We start from the raw sequence: 22,214 nt of genomic DNA on the forward strand, positions 1-22,214 counted from the left end.
CAGAGATGTTTATCTGTATCAGTGGAAATAAAATTCAGTAAATGATTGCATGCGACTCTGTGCGTTAGACCTCATGATCAGCCACATCTGAGTATAGCTGTCATGTTGGTAAAAATGGCTTGTTGGGTAGACAGTAACAAAAACTAGAGCAGAGTGAAGCTGATACAGTGGTAACTGTGCTATATTGTCTATATTTTAAAATGTAGAAATGAAATTGTTTCAGGAATTCTCATTACTTTTATCATTAAGTGGCTATCAGTTGTAGAATTTTGAGTTACTTTTGATACATTCACAACATATCTTCAAGTTTTTCATAGTACTCTTACTCATCTAGCAGTTACTGGCACATAGTAGGACTCTGCAATAATTTGTTTTGTAAATTTGTTAGATGACTGCTCAACCAGAGGAGGTAAAGCTATTGTAGAACTCAGAAAGATAGACATAAAAAGAGATAAGAAAAGAGCCATAAAGGTGGGAAGACTGAGAAACACAGTTGGGAATGGAGAATGTGATGGGTGCCGATCTGTTTAGGAGAAAATGAAATTCATGACACAGCTTTACATACCATATGCCTTACGATCTTATATATAAAATAATCTTTCTATTGAGCCCCAAGTTGCTGTTCCTCTGGGGTTAGTTTTTCTTTTTCTTTTTTTTTTTAATTGGAGTCTCACTCTGTCACCCATCCTGGAGTGTAGTGGCACACTTATGGCCACCCCAGCGTTGACATACTGGGCTCAGGCGATCCTTCCGCTGCCTCAGCCTTCCAAGTAGCAGGAACTACAGGTGCATGCTACCATGCCCAGCTGATTTTTTGATTTATTATAGAGACAAGGTCTCACCAAGTTGCCCAGACTGGTCTTAAACCCCTGAGCTCAGGCAGTCCTCTCGCCTCGACCTCCCATATTGTTGGGATTACAGACTTGAGCTGCCATGCCCTGCCGGGGTCAGTTTTTCTAAAAACTCCAGCATTTTCTGTTGAGTATGTTTGTCTTTTTTTCACACTATTTAAAATGAAGGCTGGATTCCGGAGAATTAAATAATCTTTTAGTCAATAGTGGGAAATGGAATTCCTAAAAGAAAGGGAAAGAAAAGTGAAACCTTATTAAACTGATCAGCACTATAACTCCTGGGGAAAGGGGCTAGTCTATATTGTACACAAACTTCTCTATGGAAATACTATGCTTAGTTATAAGGGATTAGTCAAAAACCAGCTTGTAACATCAGACCTGGTTTTGTCTATTATTGGACCTGGTTTTGTTCTGATCTTATATTACTCTTCTAGGAAGGCACTGCAGCACATGCCTCCACTTTCCCTCTCACCAGGATCTACAGATTTTTCAACTTTCCTGTCTCCCAATGTGCTGGAAGAAGTGGACAGTTTCCTTATAAGGATAACTAGGTAAAATCAAAGATGATGAGGTGAACTCTGTTGGGGATGAAGGGCATATATACTTGTTAAGTCTTTTCTCAATAACATGTTGCTCTTTTAAAGGTCACCACTAAAGTGGTTCATTTTTAGTAGCTGAAGTGAAAGTGACATAATTGTTTACTCATCTAAACTCCATTATCAAGCCATATCACTTGACTGTAAGAATTGAGTAGGGGACGAGGGAAATAGTTCTATGATTCTACTAGAACAGACATCTCAAAGTCTAAAATGTAAAGCCTCCCAATTCACGCCTGTGCCCAGCCTGTGGCTCTCACTCCGAGCTTGCTGACCTTCATGCACAGGTCTCAGGAGCCTGATTATTTATAGAACTGGGAAAGGACACCTGGATAGCTTGATAGAAGGGACCACTTAGTGTGGGGACACTCAGTTCTGTCTCAGTGAGCCCTGAGGACATTACTGCATTAGAGGAAAAATCAGTCCCCAAACCATCTTGACAGTTTAAAAAATTTCAGTGTGATGTGTTTAAATTAAAGGCAAAGAAGTGTGAAATAGAGTCAACTGAAAATAAATTTTTGGTGCTTCAAGGCATAAACCCTCAACTCTCTGGCCAAGCCAACTCATTACCCAAGATTCCTTAATAACAGAGGCTTATTACAGTAGTGCATTTATTTTTGGCTTGTTAGTATTATTTAATATTTAAAGAGTAAAGGTTATAGAAGCAAGGCCTTAATTCCCTAATCCTCTAGATTGATTTAGTTTTCCCTTAGTTATCTTAAGGATTTGGAAAAAGTTTTCCTGATAAACCTATAGAAAGCATATGGCAGGTTAATGTTGCCTGTGGGATCCATCACATGGGGTTTGTGCTACCTAGATTTTTTTTTTCTCCATGTTTTTAAGAAGTGAAAAGTTTTTTGCTCTTTGTTTATAGCTGCTGTTCTACCCCAGAGGTAGAACTGACTCTTCTGGCTTTTGCACTAGCAAGAGGAAGTGTTGCCAAAGTGATGAGCTCTCTGTGTGCCATCACTGACCACCTGGACACACAGTATGATGCCTCATCCCTCATCTCATCCATGGCGTCAGTCAGACAGAACCTGCTCCTCAAATATGGTAAGTATGGTAAAATATGAGGGTAATGGAAATGCTAGCCATGGACAAATTCATAAAGCCGTCCTCACTATGTGATTTCCTGGCATCTTCTTGTCTTTTCGGGTATTTTATCACCTGAGTTGTAGTCATGGATGATTCCATGAATGAATGAACATATCATCTGAGTACCAGACTTTGCTGGTGTTAGTAGGAAGAAGGGGGATGTTGGTTTATTTATGGTAGTATCAGAAGAGGATACTTGAGTGTCTACAAGGTTGTACTCCCAAGATTTACTGGCATGATCACTCAGGTCTGGGGTCCATTTGAGCATAGCCATCTTTGGTGAAGTACAGAAGTGCTCACTGAGTAGGCCAAGAGAGTTGGGAAGTTGGAATATTTCTCATTTGTAGGTGTGAGGAAGCTAGCCAAGACATTGTGCAAAGGGGTCCTTGACTTAGAATGGAGCCCTCTGCATTCCCAGTGTAGCTGCTTAGAAGAACTTACAGACCTACCTGCCACTGCTTTCCCTTTCTGAGCCTAGCAGCAATTCATATTCATACTTTTTTACTGACCCAGTATGGGTCCTAATCTTTTTCAATACAGAAACCCATAAAGCTACTCCCAAATGACTGCGTTGATATTTGGGGAACAACTTATTTGCCATTTGGGACTCTAGTAGTAAAGTTTTTGTTCACATGTCGTATTAGGTCCCTTCCTCTTCAGGATAGAGGCATTACTGTGAAATTTCTGTCATGATAATTTGTACCTTTGTCTTAATATGATTTTTTTTTTTTTTGAGTCAGAGTCTCACTTTCTTGCCCAGGCTGGAATACAGTTGCATGATCACAGCCACCACAGCCTCGACTTGGCTATGCTTAGGCAATCCTTCCATCTCAGCCTTCCAAGTTGCCAGAACTGCAGGCACACTCCACCAAGCCTGGCTATTTTAAAAAATTTTTTATTGTAGAGACGAGGTCTTTCCAAGTTGCCCAGGCTGGTCTCGAACCCCTGGGCTTAGGTAATCCTCTTGTCTCCACCTCCTAAAGTACTGGGATTACAGCCGTGAACTGTGCCCAGCCTTTATATTTAATTTTTAAAGTCAGATAATTGATGTCTTGTAAATTCAGTTTTCCCCCTAAATTATGAAAGTGTCTTTTTTGGAGGTATAGGGAACTGGAACAGGCATTGTTAGATGGGAGGAATAGGTAGTGTCTGGAAGCTGAATGCAATTCAGATTAATGGTTATTTGGGCAGGAAGCAGTGGACAGGGAAAATGTGTAGGGGGAGTATATGTTACTAGTAGTGTTCTACTTCTGGGTTATGTCTTAGGTTAATTAGAATTCATTATATTATTCAAACAAAAGGACGGCCATATGTGGCAGCTCATGCCTGTAAGCCCAGCACTCTGGGCAACTGAGGTGGAAGGATTGCTTAACCGAGGAGTTCGAGACCAACTTGGGCAACATAGCGAGACCTTGTCTCAACAAAAAAATAGAATAATTAGCTGGGCTTGATGGCACATACCTATAGTCCTAGCTATTTGGAGGGGTGAGGCAGAAGGATCATCTGAGCCCAGGAGGTCAAGGCTGTGGTGAGCTGTGACTGTCATGCCACTGCACTCCAGCCTAAGGAAAAAGTGAGACTCTGACTCTTAAAAAAAAAAAAAAGAAAGGAAATAATTTTTTGTGTGTGTTTGTTGGCATCTCTGTTGCTCAGTCTGGAGTGTGGTAGCATGATCACAGCCACCGCAGCCTAAACCTACTGGGCTCAGGCGATCTTTCGGCCTCAGCCTTCCAAGTAGCTGGAACTACAGGTGCGCTCTGCCATGCCAAGCTAGGAAATGATTTTTATATTATCATAGCAAAAGTTGATTTTTATAACTCTTGAAACTTTGGCAAGTTGTCTGGAGAGGTTTTAAAGAAGCAAATCCTAAAACATTATTTATATATTTAAAGACAGTTGTAATAAAGTTAATTATTGGCTCCAAAATAGTAGCTTAGGAATCCCTTCCACAGATATGTTGAATCTGCGGTATCAATATATATTTTATAATGTGCTTTGTTTCTGAACAGTGATTGTTCTAGAAAACTCTCCTTGGAGTCACTCAGGGACATAAGCTGCACTTTGTCTCTTTCAGGAAAGCACAAAGGGATAGTGTTAACTTTTGTCTAATATTACTGTTTTTTTCTAGTTTTTAAATGGAAAGATTTATAGTTAGTTGTTTGAGTGGCCACAGGACTCCATTTCCACTGAAGCAGCTAGTTTCCGTTTTTTGTAGTACTGGCTTAATGCTCACTTTCTTTTCTTTGGTCAGGTAAATCCCTCCAGTTAACTCTTCAGGCCTGTGATGTCAAAGGAAAAGAAGATAAGTCGGGTCCTGAGAACCTGCTTGTTGAGCCATGGACAAGGGACGGTGAGTGGTGGGTCTGTTTCTAGCATGTTCAGTAGGTTGCTACATGAAATCACAGTCTGGTCTTTGAAATTTTCAGGGTGTGCAGTCTTCACTTCAGGTAGTTTTTCAGTTGGTAGTGATTCCTGAACATTTGTGTGGTTTTGTTGTTATTTGTCTAGGTATCAGTGACCTTAAACAACTTAAGAGTATTTAAGAGCCTGAAGGCTCTTCAGAAGTTTGAAAAGCAAGGACTCTTCCTTTCGGAATATAAGAAGTTACTGTTTTTATAGATTTTTAAGTTTAGATTATCTTTCTATTGTGTTATCTTCAAGTATTAAGAAACTTGGTGGATAAATACCACCTTACTGCTGAAACCATAATTTAAGAAGGAAGATATTTCTCAATGTAGCTGATCTGGCATTTGAAGCCTCACTCTTTCCCTAATATTAGCATAATAATTGCTGATGTGCTCTTTAACTTCTTTGTAGGCTCTCCCTTCATCAAGGGTGTGTTTGTGAGTCTCTTCCTCATTCATCTTGTTGGCCATTTGATTAGTGTCTTGCAGATTCACTAAAGGAAGTAGAATGTTCAGTAGTCATCAGACATTGAAAGAGACTGGCCTTAACTGCTTTGGACTTGGTTTCCCCTTGACTTTCTTCATAGCAATGCAGCCCTCATTTGTTCTCAATGGTTGTTTCTTTTCTGTCCTGTTTCCTGTATTTATTCTCAGCACCAATGAAGTAAAGACTCTGGGAAAGCATGCTTTTCCCAGTGGTACCTCCTCTCCTTGGTGGTCCTCTTAAGCAATAGACTTGAACAAGATGGCTTCCCTACAGTTTTCCCTGAGCAGCACAGCCTTTGCAGAGACATTTCCTTCACTGCATCCACCTTCTGCCATGCTGAAAGCCACGGCCAGCTGCCGAGGTACCTGCCATCCAAAGTGGCTGGAGTTGGGAGACGGTGGTGGCAGTTCTTTGTCCCTTTCACCCCCGTGCACCCAGGAAAGGCAAGATCACTCTGCCAAAAGCCCTCTGCATTTTCCCTTTACTCTCTGAAGAATTGGAATTTTTGTCTCTGGAATATGTAAGGCAGACTCTTCCTGACACCAGGATGTGAATTTTTAACACTGTTCACAGGTTTCTCTGTGGCTATTAGAAGCTTTTACCAGCTTTTGTGTCTGGTCTGATTTGTATACTTTTTAATTCTCCCTGTGTCTTTTTGTTGAAAGCAAGATTTATTGAGAGGACAGAAAAGCTCCCACAGTGGGACGGGACCTCAGGGGGATGCCCCTCCCTATGTCTTTTATCGGCCCACCTCTCCTTTCCTGTCTTCCATCCCCATTAGATAATTGAGTTTTAAAAATCTAGCTGTAGGGCTGGGCCTGATGGCTCATGCTTTTAATCCCAGGACTTTGGGAGGCCAGAGTGGGAGGATTGCTTGAGGTCAGAATTTCAAGACCTGCCTTAGCAACATAGCAAGACCTTGTCTCTACAAAAAATAAAAATAAAATTAGCCAGGTATGGTGACATGTACCAGTAGTCCTAGCTACTCAGCAGACTGAGGCGGAGGGATTACTTGAGCCCAGAAGTTTGAGACAGTAGTGAGCCAAGATGGCCATTGCACTCCAGCCTAGGTGAGAGGGCGAGAACTTGACTCAAAAAATTTTTTTTTGTTGTTATGGGTTTGAGAAGTGCAACTGGTGGTATGTGAACAGGTTTGGGGCAGAGCACTCAGTTCCTCCTGGTCACTCCCTTCACAGCCATCACTGCTGTTTCTTGTAACTCAGGTTCAGTGTTGGTCTCTCTTGCTCCACTACAAAAAGTTAACCTGAAGAAACAGAAGAAAGTCCTCACGCCAGAATTGTTGGCTTTTGAGGAGTGATTTTTTTCTTCCTCTTGCTGGGTTTTAAAAGTTCTTTTCACTTCAAGTTCCCCAACTGTGGGGAAGTACCAGTTCTGGACAAATGCCACTGCAATGTTCACACAGTGCTCAAAGAACTCAAATACTGACACTCAGAGGGATGAAATTAGTGACATTAGTGTTAATAAGTTCTGATAACCCATTACCATTGGGCCAACCTACTGACACTTCAGAGGGCTAACATCCCTGGTAGCCACTGCTATCACTTAATATGATATTTTAAAGGAATACTGGGTGCTATTAATAAGAACAGAAGTGGTATTTATTTAAATCTTTTAAATCTGTGATAGTTTTTTTAATTTATTAAATCTTTTAAATTTATTAAATCTTTTAAATCTGTGATCGTTTTTTTCCCCCCTGCCATTTTAAGATAATAAATGGCAAGTGAGGCTTAGGGGGTCAAAACAACTGTGGATTTAAAATATTACAATTAAACATATGAGCTGGTTTCTTATCAGGAAAAGGAAACACAGAGGTTTTATTTTATTTATTTTTTAAAGTTTTGTTTTTGTTTGGTCTTTTTGAAAAAGTGTACATTTATATTTGGTAGCAGTGTTATTTAAAAAGAGTCTGTCAGGCCAGGTGCGGTGGCTCAAGCCTGTAATCCCAGCACTTTAGGAGTCCAAGGTGAGAGAATTGCCTGAGCCCACGGGTTCAAGACCAGCCTGGGCAACTTGGCGAGACCTTGTCGCTACAAAAAATTAGCCAGGTGTGGTAGCACACACCTGTAGTTCCAGCTACTTGGAAGGCTGAGGCAGAAGGATCACCTGAGCCCAGCAGGCTGAGGCTGCGGTGGCTATGAGCATACTACTGTACTCCAGCCTGGGCGACAGAGTAGAGACTCTAACTCAAAACAACAAAAAAAGAATCAGCTGGGCATGGTGGTTCATGCTTGTAATCCCAGCATTTTGGGAGGTGGAGGCGAGAGGATTCCCTGAGTCTGAGGGTTAGAGACCAGTCTGGGCAACTTGGCAAGACTTTGTCTCTACAATAAATCAAAAAATTAACCAAGTGTGGTGGCACGCACCTGTAGTTTCAGCTACTTGGGAGGCTGAGGCAGAAGGATCACCTGAGTCCAGCAGGTGAAGGCTGTGGTGGCCATGAGAATGCCACTGCACTCTACCCTGGGTAACAGAGTGAGACTCCAACTCAAAAAAAAAAAAAAAATCTGTGATTCTGTTGATATAAATTATTGCTTCAGCTACTTTGAGGCTAATTAAAATTGCTGACTTATCACTTAACTTCTAGGCAGTATTTCAGCCTTTACATAGATTTGTTTAAATAGAGACAGCCAGGCCTCTGGGAAAAGGTGACAGTTCAATAATGGAGATAGTTTTTAGTATTACTTTTAGTGGAGTTATGTGAATTTCTGGTCATATGTTTTTAAAAGATGTCTATAGAATTACTATTTGATTGAGCTAGGTCATATAATAGCTTCTGTCTGTGAATTAGTAAAAATTTCTTTGGACATAATTTTCTTAGTTTTGGTAACAAATATTGGATATTATCTAATGGAGATTCAGCTTCACAAATTTTTGTTTTTTTGAACTCAGTTTAATGAAATAAGCATGAAATTTGTTTGTCTTTTCATTTTGATAGGCAGAATGGTTGAGAACAATTAAGAGTTCCAGAAGGAATGGTTATTTAATGCTGACTTGAGCATGTGCATGAGTTATATCATTTACAGAAGTTTGGAAGAGAAAGGCAACCTTGGGTCTAGCTGAAGACTATTTTGTGAGTTGTTAAAGGATAATTAACAACAACAACAACAAAAATCATGACTTTCATACAAATATAAATGAACATGTCAGATTTTTTAATTTAGCTCATCAGTTGATGAAGGAACCAGTAAGATAATACAAACAGTTCAAAGAGGAATTCATAAAATACACATAGACCACTAGGAATGCTGAAATTAATTTACAAATAGATAGAAAATTGGTCAATATTCGTAAGGAAGAATCAGCTATATTTCCATAGGATACAATTTTTATTTCTGTGTACAAGAATCATTTGTATTACTACCGGTATTCTGCAACTTACAGAACTATAAAAATAACTTAGAGACAATGAAAGGTAGAGACAACGCAAAGAGTGTGTTAGCCAGGACACCCAGTAATGTTTTTTGTGTGTCCATTTTAAAGTCTTTCACAATCTTTCCTGGCAGAGTATTCTAGAAGCTAACTAATCCCTTTCTCAGCCTCTAAGCCTGCTTGCCTTTGTCAGCCCAGTTGGCCATCAGTCATGGTCTTAGGTATGGCTCAGGAAGATGATTGATTGTCCAGTGTTTTGTTTCTTTGCTTTAAAGTCACAGTCTTTATAAACATTTATTTATTTATTGTTACCTCAGAGCAGGACTGCCTGTAAGATTGAAGAGATCATGCCCTGAGAAATAGTACCTGGCTTCTGCTTACCTAGGGGTTTATCAGTGATGTTGTTCAAAGGGGAAATATTTTTTCTAATTTTCGTGACGATACCAGATAGACCATTTACATACCCCTGCCTCAAGGGATATGGTTTGTTTTTGTTGATCTTAGGTCTTAGGGTTATAAAAATCAATCATTCATCTTAACTTTAGTTTTTTTTTTTTTTAGGTTTTCTTACAGAGACTGGAAAAACCAGAGCAAGTACTATTTTTTCTACAGGAAATGAATCTGCCTTCCAAGTTACACAGATCAGAATTATGGTAATTCTCATGCTACCTTCTTTAAGCAATGTTACTTCTCCAAAAAAAAAAAAAAAGTAGGATTACGTCTCAGAGGTTCATATCATTGATTTTTTTTTTTTTAAGTCAGTCAGACCTGTGACTGACCATGTCATTGGTTTTTCATTGACCATTTAATGATTATTTACTTTGTGTCAGGCTTGTAGCAGAGGCAGGGCCACAAAGGCAGGATAAACTCTGAATATTGTGAATATAAGGATTGAGAAAGTTCAGGAACATTTCTTGGGAGGCAGCTTTCTTACTTTTCCAGGACTTAATATATTTGAAATCTGGTTTCATTGGTTTGATTTTGCTTTAAGCTTTTTGAATTTAACCATATTGGAAACAAAACAGCCATAGGACATTTTCCCCTTTGATATACTTCATCCACATCTCTGTTTCTAGGTTCGACGTGGTGGCATTGGTGCCCAGTGTGGGTTGGTATTTACGTATAACTCATCATCTGATAAATTTCATGCAGAAGAACACTTCAAAAGGTTTGAAAAATATGACACTTGGAGGCTTCAGGAGCTCAGACAATTTGTAAAAAGCAGGTAAGGAGCAGAATAAAAATCTTTGTAGTTAATAAGAGTATATCTGTACTCTTATTGGTGAACTATGCTTTTTTGTCTTTATGGAAAGGTGCCACTAACCCACCTCAGTGTCCATAAGCAGTCACTGCTTCCAGCATATGTGAAGATAATTTGTTCATTGCCCGTTACTTGGTCCCTTCTATGACCAGGGACTTGTATCTTCAGAATGATACATGCCTGAATTGTGGACAACCTGAGCTCTTCAGTCTTATCTAGCCACTAGGAAATTTACACCTGCCCCAATTTCCCCATTCCTACATTTATCAAAAATGTTTATTAAGCACCTACTATGTACTAGGCCTGATGTTAGGCACTGAAGTTACTGTATTGAAGAAATTGGCACAGTCCCTCCTTATTGCTTAGCTCAGAAGATAGTCAATAAAAAAAGCAGTGTCAACAGTGTTATGAATGCTATATAGGAGAGAAGGGCACTGTGGAAGCACACAGCCAAGTACCTCTTCCGATCCTTGTGCAATGTTGTTATGTTGTTTATGAAGTTAGAGTTGATTAGCCACTTGAGGAAGTGGAACGAGAGTGTCCTGAACAAAGGGCAGGTATGAGTGCCCAGAGGTGAAGTAAGGGAGTAGAGGAAGGGAGTAAGAGAGTAGTATTTAAGTATCTAATTCAAGGAATGGACAAGTCCTGTGTTACTGAGGTATACTGGGAGGAAGAGAGTGGTAAGAGATGAAGCTGGGGAGCTGGGAGAGGGCCAGGTCTTTAAAGGTCTTTTTGTCTCATTTCAGGGCTTAGACTTTATCCTTAAAGCATTATAGCAGGGTCAGGAGTAGGGTAGAGTGTGTTGTTGAGTTTCCAGGAGAGTGAGGAGATGAAATGCATGTTTTGTTTTGTTTTTTGAGTTGGAGTCTCACTCTGTCGCCCAGACTGGAGTGCAGTGGCCGCTTCTGGCCACTGCAGCCTCGACCTGCTGGGCTCCTGCGATCCTTCCGCCTCAGCCTTCCAAGTAGCTGGAACTACAGGCGCGCGCTACCACGCCCAGCTAATTTTTTTTTTTTAATTTATTGTAGAGATGAGGTCTCACTAAGTTGCCCAGGCGGGTCTCGAACCCACAGTCTCAGGCAATCCACTCACCTCAGCCTCCCAAAGCGTGGGATTACAGGCTGAGCCACTGAGCCCGGCGAAATGCATGTTTTGTTTTATTTTTTTGAGTTGGAGTCTCACTCGTCACCCAGGCTAAAGTGCAATAGCGCGCACATGGCCACCACAGCCTCCACCTGTTGGACTCAAGTGATCCTTCTACCTCAGCCTTCCAGGTAGCTGAAACCACAGGTTTGCGTCACCATGTCTGGCTAATTTTTTGATTTATTGTAGATATGTGGTCTCGCCATGTTGCTCAGGATGGTCTTGAACCCCTGAGTTCAGGCAATCCTCTCATCTCTGCCTCCCAAAGTCCCGGGATTATAGTCATGAGCCACCACCCTTGGCAAAATGCGTGTTTTAGAAGTAGTACTCTGGATCATGCATGTAGCATGGATTGGAGGAGATCAAGCCTGGAGGCAGATGGGATGGGAGGAGGCTGTCACTCTCCCCTAGGAAGCTAGAGGTGTGGGTGACCTTGACTAGAGCAACAGCAGCAGAAATGGAGAGATATAGACTAAGAAACACTAGAAGGGAGAAGCAATGAGACCTGGTGACTGACAGGATGTAGAGCAAGAGAGGGAAGGAAGCTTCGGTGGCAGTGCATCCTGGCTTCTGGCTTGGGCAAGTGAGGAAACTGGTAGTGCCTTTCTCACCCTAGGGAAAGACAGGTTTGCAGGGAAGATGATGAGCTCAGTGTTGGTCCTGTTGAATTTGAAGTTTTAGGAAACCTTTGAGATGTCTAATAGCCAATTGGATAAACAGGTCAGGAGCCTGAAAGAGAAGTTTGTGCTGAAGATACAAATACAAGACACATTTAAATGATCATTTAAAGTGTGGAACCAGAAAATACCATTCTGGAAGAGAGGACTGGAAAGGGAAGAGAACTTAGGTCAATATGATAAGAGGCACCAGCATTTAAGGGGCAATAGAGAAATACTCCACCAGAAAAGTAGCTGGAAAGCCAGGGCTGTGCCCTCTTGAAGCCAGGGGAAAATGATGTTTGAAGAAGTAGGGAATAGGCAGCAGTATCAAATATTACCTAGAAGTCAATAGGATAAAGTCTGAAAGTGGATCTGTTGGATCTAGCCACAGAGGTCACTGGTGACCTATTGGACAGTGTTGTCTATCTTGTTACTAACTAGTGAGTTAAGACTCAAGGAGTGGAACCTTAGACTTGCCGTGTGTGCTCCTGTATTTCACAGGTAACGGAGTGCTGGAGTAATAGAAGCCAGTATCATTCAGTACAGTAGTACTGGGCTTTAATGTGCATGTGAGTTACCTAAGGAACTTGTGAAAATGCAGATTCTGATTCAGGAGTTCTGGGGCCTGAGACTTTCATTTCTAATAAGCTCCCAGGTGATTCTGATTATTCCAGTCTGTGGACCACAATTCAGATTGCTAGAATCTAGATTAGTTGCCTCTTTATGCTGGAATTTTTTCAGTGTCTTTCCTGATAAAAGGTCTTTCATCTTCTCTAGAATACTGTTGTTGGAAAACTCACCACATAATGGGGTAATTCAGTACTTAGAATATTCAGTTGAAATCCATGTTCATAATTTCTATTCAGTGGTCTTCATTCCTTCATTCTTATTTCTTTTTAAATAATAGTTAGAAGTGACACTTGATTTTAAGCAGCTATGTCCTACTTTTGGGACATATTAAAATAGCTCTTTTCCCCTAAATCTGTTGTTAACCAGGTCTTTCATGTCTTAATGCAGGATGATTTTTAAAAAAAACCTAAATATAGGCCTGTTCACTCCTCCCTTACTGATTTTAGCTCCTGGCTCCAGCCTGATTTAGTTGGCCTACATATTATCAGTCCCTCTTCAGTTTGGAAATCAAAATGTTAACATCCATGCCTCCATCTTGCTTTTTGTATGTGCCATGTACCTCTGGTCAGGCGTTGATCAGTCAGTATGCTCCAGGGTCAGCTGCTTGGTGCTTTGCATATATAAAAGGACTAGTATTCAGGTCTCTTTTCTTCATCCTGCCTACTATGGAGTATGCCGAGAGAACAAGGTCTCTTCTCTCTGTTCTCAAAGATTTCCCTGCCGGCTCTCTGTATGTCAAAGATTTCTTTGGCAACTCCTGAAGAGTAGATTGCAAAATCATCAAGTATACTCTATTGAGGAAACTCATTGACATGGTTTTGGGTTAGGAGAATACTACCTTTCCCATCAGAGTTGACTGTATCATGAAAGCTTTTTGCCAAGAAAGACTTAGGTTGAGAAGAGAACATTTTTTTTCTTTGTTGCAGAACCTGCTCTGGATGGTCTTTTTCCTCACCTTGCCCCAATTCCCTGTGTTTGCTTGTCTTACTCATCCAGAATCCTCATGTGTTGCCAGCTTGATAGCTGTATCACAGGCTGAATAGTGTAAAGTTTTAGGAATGTTACTTGAAAAGACTGTCCTTTTGATCCTTGTTAGTTATTTAATCCCTGGAAGGGGAATTGGCTTTTAAGGGAATGAAGAAAAGAAGTAGAGAAAGGGAGAAACCTAGTAGCATTTAAGTATCCATTTTTTTAAAGGAGGTGATACACAACTGTACTTCTTTAGCCTCAAGGCTGGAGTGCTTTTCTGGAGGGCCTTCTTAAGAAACAGGAAAGAAGACTGAGGCCTATGGGGCTGACAGTTTTTTTGGAGCTCCAAGGTCTGAAATCCGCAGGCTTTTATCTGGGTCAGTTGTTGCAAGTAGCCCAAACCCCAGGCTGGTCTTATACACATTAGCCAGACCTAGGGAAAGAAAACCAAACCTGCCTCTCCCTTAGTTCTTTTAAGAGGCACACACCTGCCATTGTAGTGTACTTTCCTAACTTCATGGCTCATTCTTCAGATGAACCAATGATCTAGAGAAGCAAACTTTCTTCTTAGTTCCCAGGTTATATTTGGGGCAGATATACTTCCCAATTCACAGATGAGAGGCTGAGAAATGGAGAAGAAATTACCACCTCATGTTTAAAGAGGAATCAGGTGCCATACCCAGCCCTCAATTGTTATTAGACAATCTCTAGATAATGCCTTATTTGTTAGATTTAGAAATAGGAAAATACTTTGTCATTACCCTTGTGTTTACAGGATTGGTTGCTCATCTGATGACCTTGGAGAGGATGATCCTGTTGGCTGGTTTGAGCTGGAAGAAGAGTGGGATGAAGCAGATGTCAAGTTGCAGCAGTGCAGAGTTGCCAAAGTAAGCATTAGCAAGTTGTGGCCCTCACATGCTTACCCACTCCCCTTCTCTTATTCTATAAGCATTTATTGAGTGGTGATTATGTACCAGCCTTGTGTCAATGCTGGAAGCTCAGAGGTGAATTGACTTTCAAGAAGTTCATAGTCTATGAGAGAGACAGGTGTGCAAGACAGTATGATATGGGCTGCAATGAAGGGAGAAACAGAGCTGTTGGAGCACAGAGGAAACACATTTAACCAGTTCTAGTGTTGGAAGTTGATTAAGCCATCCTCTTTAGCCAGGCTAAGATGTGTGGAAAGGGGCATCTCAGGCTAAGAGAACAGCAGAACATATATATAAACACAAGAGAAGTATGTTTCCATAGCTATAAAAGAAACAGTGATTATCTGACTATTTACTTTTTTTCTAAGACTCAAAAGTAAATCTTAGGCTTAAATAAGAGAATTAAGAAATATCTTTAGGGCATACATACACATAGTAGGTGCTCAGTAAATATTTATGCAGTTGAGTGGTGGGTTCTAAAAGGCCCTTAATAAAGGAGCTTTCACTGTGAGAAGCAGATAGTTTGCACGGAAGTTGGGCTTTGAAAATGACCTTAGTGGGCAACCCCTTCGGGTCCCCTCCCGCTGCATGAGCTTTTCTGTCCTCTTAATAAATCCTGCTTTCTCAGAAAAAAGAAAAAAAGAAAAAAAGAAAATGGCCTTAGCTTTGAATAGACAAGACTGTTTTCCTGGGTTCTTAGCACATGGGTTGCATATATCACTTGAGGACTTTGAGATGATGCCTTGGGGCTTTGACTATTTTCATCATATATCTGGTTTTTGTTTAAAAATGACTACCACAGAGCAAACGTACTGCTCTTATTCATCCTCTCTGGCTCTGTTTTTACCTTCAAGAGGAGGGAATAATGATGCTGTTTCCTTTGTTGTGATTTTTACTAAAACTTGATTTTATTCAACATTTATATTGTGTTATTTTTCTTGTTTTAGATATTTTATATTCCTAGTGCTGGGCATAGTAGCACCTAATAAATTTTTTTTTTTTTTTTTTTTTTTTTTGAGTTGGAGTCTCACTCTGTCGCCCAGACTGGAGTGCAGTGGCCGCTCCCGGCCACCGCAGCCTCGACCTGCTGGGCTCCGGTGATCCTTCCGCCTCAGCCTTCCAAGTAGCCGGAATTACAGGCATGCGTTACCACACCCGGCTGATTTTTTGATTTATTGTAGAGATGAGGTCTCACCAAGTTGCCCAGGCGGGTCTCGAACCCACGGCCTCCCAAAGGTGCGGGATTACAGACTGAGCCACCGAGCCCAGCTACCTAATAAATTATTAAAATTAGAGGAGGACCTTCCTAAAAAGGCCTTTTTCTCCCTTTCGTCAGTATTCAGTGATTCTGAGTTCTTCTCTTGAAATTTCTTGTCCTTTCTAGTATTTGATGGTGAAGTTCCTCTGCACCCGTCAGGAGTCAGCAGAGCGCTTGGGAGTGCAAGGCTTGAGCATCAGTGGGTACCTCCGACCTGCACGAGCTGAAGCAGAACAAAGTATCACCTGTGCCCACTGCAGGAAGGACACAGAGGAGAGTGTCTGTGGGGCCACACTCCTCCTCAGGACCCTTCAGTTCATTCAGCAGCTCGCCCATGACCTGGTAGGGCTTTCTCAGTTGTTATACTCCATTCTTTGAGGAAAAGTGGATGGGGATGGCAGTGTTAAGGGCAATGAACACCAACCAATGAAACCTGGCCCTGCCAAGATCATGCAGCATGAATGAATAGGACAGCATCATGCTGCTGTGAGGACTTTGAAAGGCAGAAGAAAGTGAGATGTTTGGTATTCATGGCATCAACCAAGGAAGGACTGAGTGGCATATGGCCATCATTGTGAGGTCACTCAGAATAGACCTACAGAAACATCTTAAAGATCCCTGGTCATGGGTGCCATGGGGAAACAAACCAAGCAAGTTCATGGGATTTATGTCTTTGTTAAGTCCTGGGAGAATTATAACTGAAGTCTAGATGAATTCCAGTTATTACTCAAAGCTCTAAAATAATGTCAGGATTTAAAATCATTTGTGTTTTTGATACCAGCTTCTATAGTCACTAATGATACACAGTGGCAGTTCACTCAAAGGGAGATTTTTATGGCTATCACTGTAGCCTTGGAAATCTAGTGGAGCCCTCTTATGTTTGATGTACAACAGTGTCCACTCTTGACCTTTATTCTGCCTCAGGGCACATTGAGAGGCTGGTTACACAATTTATATACAGTCTGCTTGGTGTTTGTTATTTAAGTGCTCCTATCACTACAGAAAAGAGCAAATTAGAGGGAGATGCCTAGGAGTATTAGGTGCGCCTACAGCAGAATCAATACCTTTCAGCCCACAATTGGGAAGAGTCAGACATACTGCATACAGTCCTGAACAGTGATCATTATTCAGTCAAGATTCACTTATGTTCCAGGTGCTCTGTTAGGAAGTCAGATCCTGATGTATCTGTGTGTTGGGGGCTATGTGTATGTATATGTTTACATACATATGTCGTATATATACGCACATGTATTTTAGAGTTTCAAATAAAAAAATTGCTGTTGACAAACTTTCTAGTTTAAGAGTAAGCATTAGTAATATGGGAATTTCACTCATGTAGAGCCATCACATTTCTTAATGAGAAGTAAATGAGGCATTACAATACTCCAAATGCATTTTTCAATTTTATTTTTTCTGGTCTTTCTGATTTCTTAGGTGCAGCAGAAGGAAAGTGGCTTAAAATATAAATCTTTTCTGGACTTCGCGGGTCTTGATTTGCAGATCTTCTGGAATTTTTACAATAAATTAAAGCAAAAGTAGGTTAGAATTTTTTAAAGGCAATGAAACTGAAAACACTGAATTTCTATTCTAAATGGACACTTTTGTTTCTGAATTGTTTTACTTCCTACTAATGTATATTGTCCTGGTTTGTAATATTTGGTTATTATTGAAAACAACACCTCACTTTCCTATAAAATACCGTATTTAAGTAGTGACAAGAAGGTCATGTTTGTAGTACTAGTCTTATCTTACAGATAAAGAAGCAGGATCAGAAATGGGCTGAGTCAGATGGGATCTGTGTTTTCAGACTCCTAGTACAGTGTTCTTTCTTTTCTACCCTTCGTCTTCTTATTTGGCATTCTTCACCAAACCTGATGTCTAGAGGAAAGTCCTTTGCAGGCAGCTATGTGGCTTTGGAAGTTAAAACAACTTGCTTTTTTCTCTCTCTGATGTTCCTTGTCTTTCTGCAGTCCAAGGGAAGAATGCATCTGTGCCCAAACCCTGCTCCTGCAGCTCCTTCAGAGCTGCTTCTCAGTTCTGCAGGGAGATGGGGCTGCCTCTGCAGAGGAAAAGGCTCCAACCAAGAGCCCTAAAGGAGTAGAGGCTGCCAAGGAGCTCTACACACACTTATGTGATGGTAGGGATTTGTATTTTTTTCTTCAATGTGACCCTGTGTCGGTAGCCTGCAGGACCTCTTGCAAGAGAAGAGAGAGTCCTGTGTTCATGTGAGTCAGAAAGGGATCACTGCTGTGGGAAATGAGCATTTCCTCTTATGCTCTTTTGAATTACTAGTTTAAGTTCAGCATTTATTTCTTCATCAACTGACTTCTCTTCCTCCTGGTTTCAGATGTACAGCTGTGTTACATTGAGAGTAATTACTGTCACACTATTGAGCCTTAATTTTAGCAAAGACACAGGGATGAGGCTGATAGATTGAGGGAGGGAGATTATAATGACAAATTGAAGATGAAACGTGTCCATCTGAAGTTATTTTTAAGGCTTTGCCAAGTTGTGTCTCAAAAGGATAGGGAAATAATGAAATAAAAACTGGTATGTGTAGTCTGTGTTTTAGTTAAATGTAAACAAACAGAAAATTATTTCCTTATACTGCCTAGCCTGTATAAAAGTATTTATTTGCTCTGGTATTAACTATGAAATGGAGAATAGTGAGTTTACAGGCTAGTTATTGCACATATATATTGTAAGTGAATAGATGAAATATATTGAAGCTGATTCCATTGTTCATTTTTGTCAGTGGTAGATAGAGTGGATGGAGACTCTGTACCCATGGAGATATTAAAACAAGAAGTCAGGAATACCCTTCTCAATGGGGCTGCCATCTTCTTTCCAAATCGACAGACCCGGCGGAACCATCTCTTCACCATGATGGTAATTACTTATTAAAAGTTTGGATTCTATTTCTAAAGTCTATGAGGATAAAATTTGTTAGTCTTTGTTTTCTTTCCTTTTTTTTTTTAATTATTTAAAAAATTTTTTTATTTTAAAGAAGATGTGGGGTACAAATCAGGATTAGGTATACAAATATAGGTTAGGTATACTATGCAGGTACCCTTGTTGACAAGGTATGCCCCCGCTCCCCTGGCAGTTTCCCACTACTGCCAGTTCTTTTCTTATAGTATTATGATAATTGTTCAAGACCCGCTTATGTGAGAACATGTGATACTCAGTTCTTTTGCGTTGGAGTCTCACTCTGCCTCCCAGACTGGAGTGCAGTGGCCACTCCCGGCCACCGCAGCCTCAACCTGCTGGACAGCGGCGATTCTTCCACCTCAGCCTTCCAAGTAGCTGGAACTACAGGCACGCGCTACCATGTCTGGCTAATTTTTTGATTTATTGTAGAGATGAGGTCTCGCCAAGTTGCCCAGGCGGGTCTCGGACCTGCGGGCTCAGGCAATCTACTCACCTCAGCCTCCCAAAGCGTGGGATTACAGGCTGAGCCACCAAACCCGGCTAGTCTTTGTTTTCTCTGAATATATTGAATGTAAGTCAGTTTCATTTTCCCAAATGTGTATTAATACTATATGGAGAACTTTGTGTGGGACATACAGATAACTAAAGGACATGATACTCTACTCAAGGTAGAGATGACAGTAATCCCAATTTGATAATTCCAATTTGATGATGACAACAACAAAACCATTAGCAAACTTGAAACAGAAGGAAACTTCTGTAATCTGGTGGAGGGCATGTATCCAAAACCACAATCAACAAAGTATTTGTGGTGGATCACTAGAAGCATTTCTTTTATAACCTATTGTCTTATAAAGTGACAGTGTGGTCTCCATCTCTGTGACTTGTCTACGGCCAGATTTTCTTTTTAACATTTTAACTTTTTATTATAGGAAAATTTTAAATGAATACAAAAGTAGACTAAATAGTGTAGTGAATCTCCCTATGCTCCAAATGTACCCTTCACCTAGCTTCAATAGTTATAAGCCAGGCTAATCTTGTTTCATCTCAAGTATATGCCATTCTGAATCTCCCTATGCTCCAAATGTACCCTTCACCTAGCTTCAATAGTTATAAGCCAGGCTAATCTTGTTTCATCTCAAGTATATCCCATTCTCTCGTCCCTCTTTTCTCCCTCCCCAAGAATTATTTCAAAGTAAATTCCTATCGTATTTTACTCATAAGTATTTCAGTATATATCTATGTATCTGGAAAGTTTTAATCCTCAGCTGTTTCTTCTCAGCCCTCTACACCCCTTCTCTGTGTTACTCAGACATTAGTACTGGGGGAGAAAAATACTTTTAGTATTTATAAGCATTATGTTACCAAATGGAATATTCCATACAAAGATCCAGGTTTTTATCTCTGAAGGAAATATTTCTATATAAAAATGAGATACATGAAAAAATATTAATGATAAGGTAGAACAAAACAAACATTTCTCTTTCTAGACCATATCAAAATCATCCAGTTTAGGAAACTTTAGAGGTTCCTGTGATACAATGATGGTAAAACACAGGGAAGCATAAGTAAACTAAGGGATATTAGAGAGCGTGTACAAAAAAGAAAAATTATAGGCTAATCTTACTTATAAACATAGAAAATCCTAACAAAATATTAACCATTCAACAACATATGAACAAACTTATGACTAAGTTGGAGTTACCCTAGAAATACAATGGTGTTTTAACATTAGAAAATCAGTGAAAAGCCGGGCTCGGTGGCTCAGCCTGTAATCCCGCATCTTGGGAGGCTGAGGTGAGTGAATTGCCTGAGCCCACGGGTTCGAGACCCATCTGGGCAACTTGGCGAGACCTCATCTTTACAATAAATCAAAAAATTAGCCAGGCATGGTAGCGCGTGCCTGTAGTTCCAGCTACTTGGAAGGCCGAGGTGGAAGGAACGCTGGAGCCCAGCAGGTCGAGGATGTGGTGGCCAGGAGCGACCACTGCACTCCAGTCTGGGCGACAGAGTGAGACTCCAACTCAAAAAAAAAAAAAAAAAAAGAAGCCGGGCTCGGTGGTCAGCCTGTAATCCCACGCCTTGGGAGGCTGAGGGTTCATAAATGAAATCAGATAGAGAAAAAAATCATATCACTAAACATAGAAAAAATTTTAATAAGGTTAAATTTTGATGATGATGACCATAACAAAACCATTAGCAAACTCGAAATAGAAGGAAACTCCTTTAATCTGGTGGAGAGCATATGTCCAAAAATCACAGTCAGCAACATATTTAATGATAGATCACTAGAAATATTTCTTTCAAAATGAGGAATAAGCCAGGTGCGGTAGCTCAAGCCTGTAATCCCAGCACTTTGGAAGACAGAGGCAAGAGAATTGCCTGAGCTCAGGGGTTTGAGACCAGCCTGAGCAACATAGTAAGACCTTGTCTCTACAATAAATCAAAAAAATTAGCCGAGCATAGTGGCACATGCCTGTGGTTCCAGCTACTTGGAATGCTGAGTCAGAAGGATAGCAGGAGCCGAGCAGGTCGAGGTTGCGGTGGCTGGGAGCATGCCACTGCACTCCAGCCTGGGTGACAGAGTGAGACTCTGGCTCAAAAAAAAGAAGAAGAAGAAGAAGACAAGGATGTTCACTGTCACTGCTTCTCGTTGGTATTGTATTGGAGGACCCAGCCAGTGCTGCAGGACAAGAAAAAGAAATGTTAAAAATAATAATTATGGCTGGGCATGGTAGCTCATGCCTATAATCCTAGCACTTCAGAAGGTTAAGGCGAGAGGACTGCTTGAGCCCAGGAGTTCAAGACCAGCCTGGGCAACATAGCAAGACCCTCATCTCTACAAAAAATAAAAATAAATTAGCTGAGCTTGATGATGTGCACCTGTGGTCTCAGCTATTCAGGAGGTAGTGGCGGGAGGATCGCTTGAACCTAGGAGTTTGAGGTTACAGTGAGTTATGATTGTGCTATTGTACCCCTGGGTCGTCTGAGCCCAGCAGGTCGAGGCTGCAGTAGCAGTGAGTGTGTTGAGTGTGTCATTATACTCTAGCCTGGGTGACAGAGTGGGACTTCGACTAAAAAAAAAGCAAACCAGAACACAAGAAATGTGGTATCCCTGCCTTTTGCTCTCAGGATAGCATGCCCAGTGATGAAAAGTGTACATCTTTTGGAGGTCATCTTCCTAAGCAGGAAAGCATGAATCTTGTTAACTTTGACAGTGAGCAGAGTGCACTTGTCATCTTCTGTTTAGTTGGTTGGTTCTGCTCCCTCTTAGCACTAGACTAGGTATTAGTTGAGGACTAGGTTTTAGTTGAGGTGGTCTGCTCACCCTGGCCTTCCTCATACTTGGGAACAGTGGGTAGTGGTATTGCCTGCTGCTCTAGGTCTCTGGAATATCACAGAATAGATTTTCTGAATGTACAGTTTCTGGTTTTCTAGAAGAACGTCACGGAGCAGGAGCACAAACAGTCCCTACAGCTCACTTTCCGTTCACTGTGCACATATTTTAGGTAAGTTTATCATTCTTTTCAATTGTCACATAATTCATATCTTTGCAAAATTGTTTTCTTCAGCTCTCCCTTCCATTCTTGTGCTTTTGTAGTAGTACTTC

At 40.8% G+C, this 22,214-nt stretch overlaps 1 protein-coding gene across 1 annotated transcript in view; it reads left to right on the forward strand.

Annotated features, from left to right (window-relative positions):
* ZZEF1 (zinc finger ZZ-type and EF-hand domain containing 1) overlaps positions 1-22,214 on the forward strand; it is a 131,125-nt gene that overhangs the window by 33,187 nt on the left and 75,724 nt on the right. The window contains exons 7-17 of the mRNA XM_008060736.2: positions 1,286-1,402; positions 2,322-2,500; positions 4,794-4,892; positions 9,386-9,477; positions 9,901-10,049; positions 14,262-14,373; positions 15,800-16,015; positions 17,108-17,208; positions 17,644-17,810; positions 18,429-18,562; positions 22,046-22,113. Coding sequence (XP_008058927.1) covers positions 1,286-1,402; positions 2,322-2,500; positions 4,794-4,892; positions 9,386-9,477; positions 9,901-10,049; positions 14,262-14,373; positions 15,800-16,015; positions 17,108-17,208; positions 17,644-17,810; positions 18,429-18,562; positions 22,046-22,113 — 1,434 coding nt within the window. The remainder of the gene's footprint in view (positions 1-1,285; positions 1,403-2,321; positions 2,501-4,793; positions 4,893-9,385; positions 9,478-9,900; positions 10,050-14,261; positions 14,374-15,799; positions 16,016-17,107; positions 17,209-17,643; positions 17,811-18,428; positions 18,563-22,045; positions 22,114-22,214) is intronic.

The sequence above is a fragment of the Carlito syrichta genome, unplaced genomic scaffold (assembly GCF_000164805.1).
Source record: "Carlito syrichta isolate Samal-C Ts95f unplaced genomic scaffold, Tarsius_syrichta-2.0.1 Scaffold304713, whole genome shotgun sequence".
In the NCBI taxonomy this organism is placed as follows: Eukaryota; Metazoa; Chordata; class Mammalia; order Primates; family Tarsiidae; genus Carlito; species Carlito syrichta.